Source organism: Entamoeba nuttalli (assembly GCF_000257125.1).
Source record: "Entamoeba nuttalli P19 unplaced genomic scaffold asmbl_5999, whole genome shotgun sequence".
Lineage (NCBI taxonomy): Eukaryota > Evosea > Mastigamoebida > Endamoebidae > Entamoeba > Entamoeba nuttalli.
The window spans coordinates 1-2,093 of NW_008577821.1; the positions used below are offsets into that span (position 1 = coordinate 1).

Below are 2,093 nucleotides of genomic sequence, written 5' to 3' on the forward strand. Positions count from 1 at the left end.
ACCAACAGAAAAGTCAAAGATATAAAGGGGAATAGAGAAACTAAAAGATAAATACAATATGCAAACAACGTCCAGAAGACGAAGCTGCGAAATGAATATTCCACTTCCAGTAAAATTGTTTTGTTATGATTCTCAATCATCATCATCATGTTCCTCTACTGTCTCACCTGCTGACTTTGCATTCCCTTTACCACCACGAAACACTAATCCAATACTTAATGACCCTCAATTTAATCAATACATTTATTCTCCTTCACAACCATTAAGTCAACCAGTAGATGAATGTCAGTTTGACTCTTTTCAAGGAGCCACACTTCTTTTGTTCTAATGAATATTTAACTTTATAACTCTTTTGTTTTTAGCTCTTGTATTAAACAGTTTGTTTTTGACAAAATAAATTAACCAAAAACAATATTTATTGTTTGGTATAAAGAAGAAAAGAATATAACTCTATTTTATAAAATTAAACCCTAGAAGTAAATTAACACCATATTTGTAATTTATTCTTTATTAGCAGCTTTCTTTGCTTCAAGTTTCTTAGCAAGAGCGAATTTACGTTGAGCTTTGGTGTTCTTGAGGACTTGAACATTCATTCCTTTAGTTGACATATAAGCGGATTTCTTTGGTTTATAGAATCCGTTTCTATGAGCCTTATGAGATTGATTGTGAGATGATCTATTCTTATCCTTGGACATGATGTTATCAAGTGCACTTTATTTGATCTGAAGGGTTTTTCTTTTTTACTTTCTCTGTTTATTCTTTATGGTTCATTTTTAGTTTATTTTGCTATTTTTTATAGTAAAAATGAATCACTTAATATAACCCTTTAATAGTTATTTAATAGTAATGAATAGTTTTTTATAATATATTAGCAAAACAAATAAAATGAGAAGAAAAAGAGTAATAATGAACATAAGATGGTAAAAAGAAGAAGAATTTGTCTATTAATTTGAGCCAAGCAACTCTTCGATTCCTTTTTGCAAAATAGTGAAATTGTAATCATACAACCCAATATCTCTTTCCTGAGTATCACCAAGTAACATCACTAAACAAAGATAAGGAGATACAACCTTTAAATAAACATGAGAATGATTATCACATTGAATCATTGTTTTACCTTCTTCCAATTGTTGTTCAGATGAATAAGTTGAAAAAACATCAATAAAAAAGTTAAATGCTTCTTTACAAAATCCATAAGAAGATGAATTTCCTTTTGTTGTAGCAATATATAATCGAGTTGGAATATGAATAAGAAATGCATCATTTGCTGGGCATTTTTCAACATAATTTTCTAATAATTCATTAAAAACAGAAGATTTAATGTAAACAATATTCAATAAAGAAGAGAAAAAGGAATATAAAGAATTGTCATAAATAGAAGTTAGTGTAACATTAAAATCAATATTTATCTTTTTATTAAGTAATGCTTGTTTACTAAGTGCTTCAACATCAGTTTTCATATTAATTTTATCATCAGTAATTCCTTCTGAATTCCATTTATGAAGTAAAAATTCAAATATAATTTTATCATTAATTGAATGTGCTAATTCAACAAAAGCAGACATATAATTCATTTGTTCTGAAAATGATTGTGTTTGACATGTAAAAACATATACAACTGAAATCGTCTCTTCTAAGATTTCTCTCATTATAGTTTCATCCATTTCCATTAAAATACTTCCTGGAATATCCCAAACTTCCATCATACTATTTAATCCTTCAATTTTTATCTTTTGAATATGAAGTGTTGGTTTTAAATTTGTTGTTTCTCCAGGTGTTTTTTTACCAAAAACTATTCTATGTATTGATGACTTACCAACATATGGTAATCCTACTAATAATATCAATTGTCTCTTTCCCATATCCTTGTTTTTTTCACAATCTTTTTTATTCAGTTCTTTTTGTGTTTTGTAAATCAAAAATATTATATTTTTAATTATTGTTATACAATATTGTTTTTAATATCATTGATTTTGGTTGTTTTGATTAATTTCTTTTTTTGTTTTTTGTTATTCTATTTTTATTCTTTTGTTTTACATTTTTTTACTGTTTTTACTGTTTTGTTGATTTAGAGATTGTTATTTGAATTTTTC

General features: G+C 26.5%; 3 protein-coding genes across 3 annotated transcripts; 1 reads left to right on the top strand and 2 right to left on the bottom strand.

Moving 5' to 3' along the window:
* Window positions 1-58: 58 nt before the first annotated feature.
* On the top strand, window positions 59-328 carry ENU1_145380 (hypothetical protein; the record flags this gene model as incomplete). The annotated part of the gene is made up of 1 exon (XM_008860467.1): window positions 59-328. The coding sequence occupies one exon, from the start codon at window positions 59-61 to the stop codon at window positions 326-328; it is 270 nt and encodes an 89-aa protein (XP_008858689.1).
* Window positions 329-500: 172 nt separating this feature from the next.
* On the bottom strand, window positions 501-695 carry ENU1_145390 (ribosomal L29e family protein; the record flags this gene model as incomplete). The annotated part of the gene is made up of 1 exon (XM_008860468.1): window positions 501-695. One exon carries the CDS (start codon window positions 693-695, stop codon window positions 501-503), a length of 195 nt encoding a protein of 64 aa, XP_008858690.1.
* A 249-nt stretch (window positions 696-944) lies between these two features.
* Window positions 945-1,862, bottom strand: ENU1_145400 (GTP-binding protein, putative; the record flags this gene model as incomplete). Its single annotated transcript, XM_008860469.1, has 1 exon — window positions 945-1,862. The coding sequence occupies one exon, from the start codon at window positions 1,860-1,862 to the stop codon at window positions 945-947; it is 918 nt and encodes a 305-aa protein (XP_008858691.1).
* Between the last annotated feature and the right edge of the window lie 231 nt (window positions 1,863-2,093).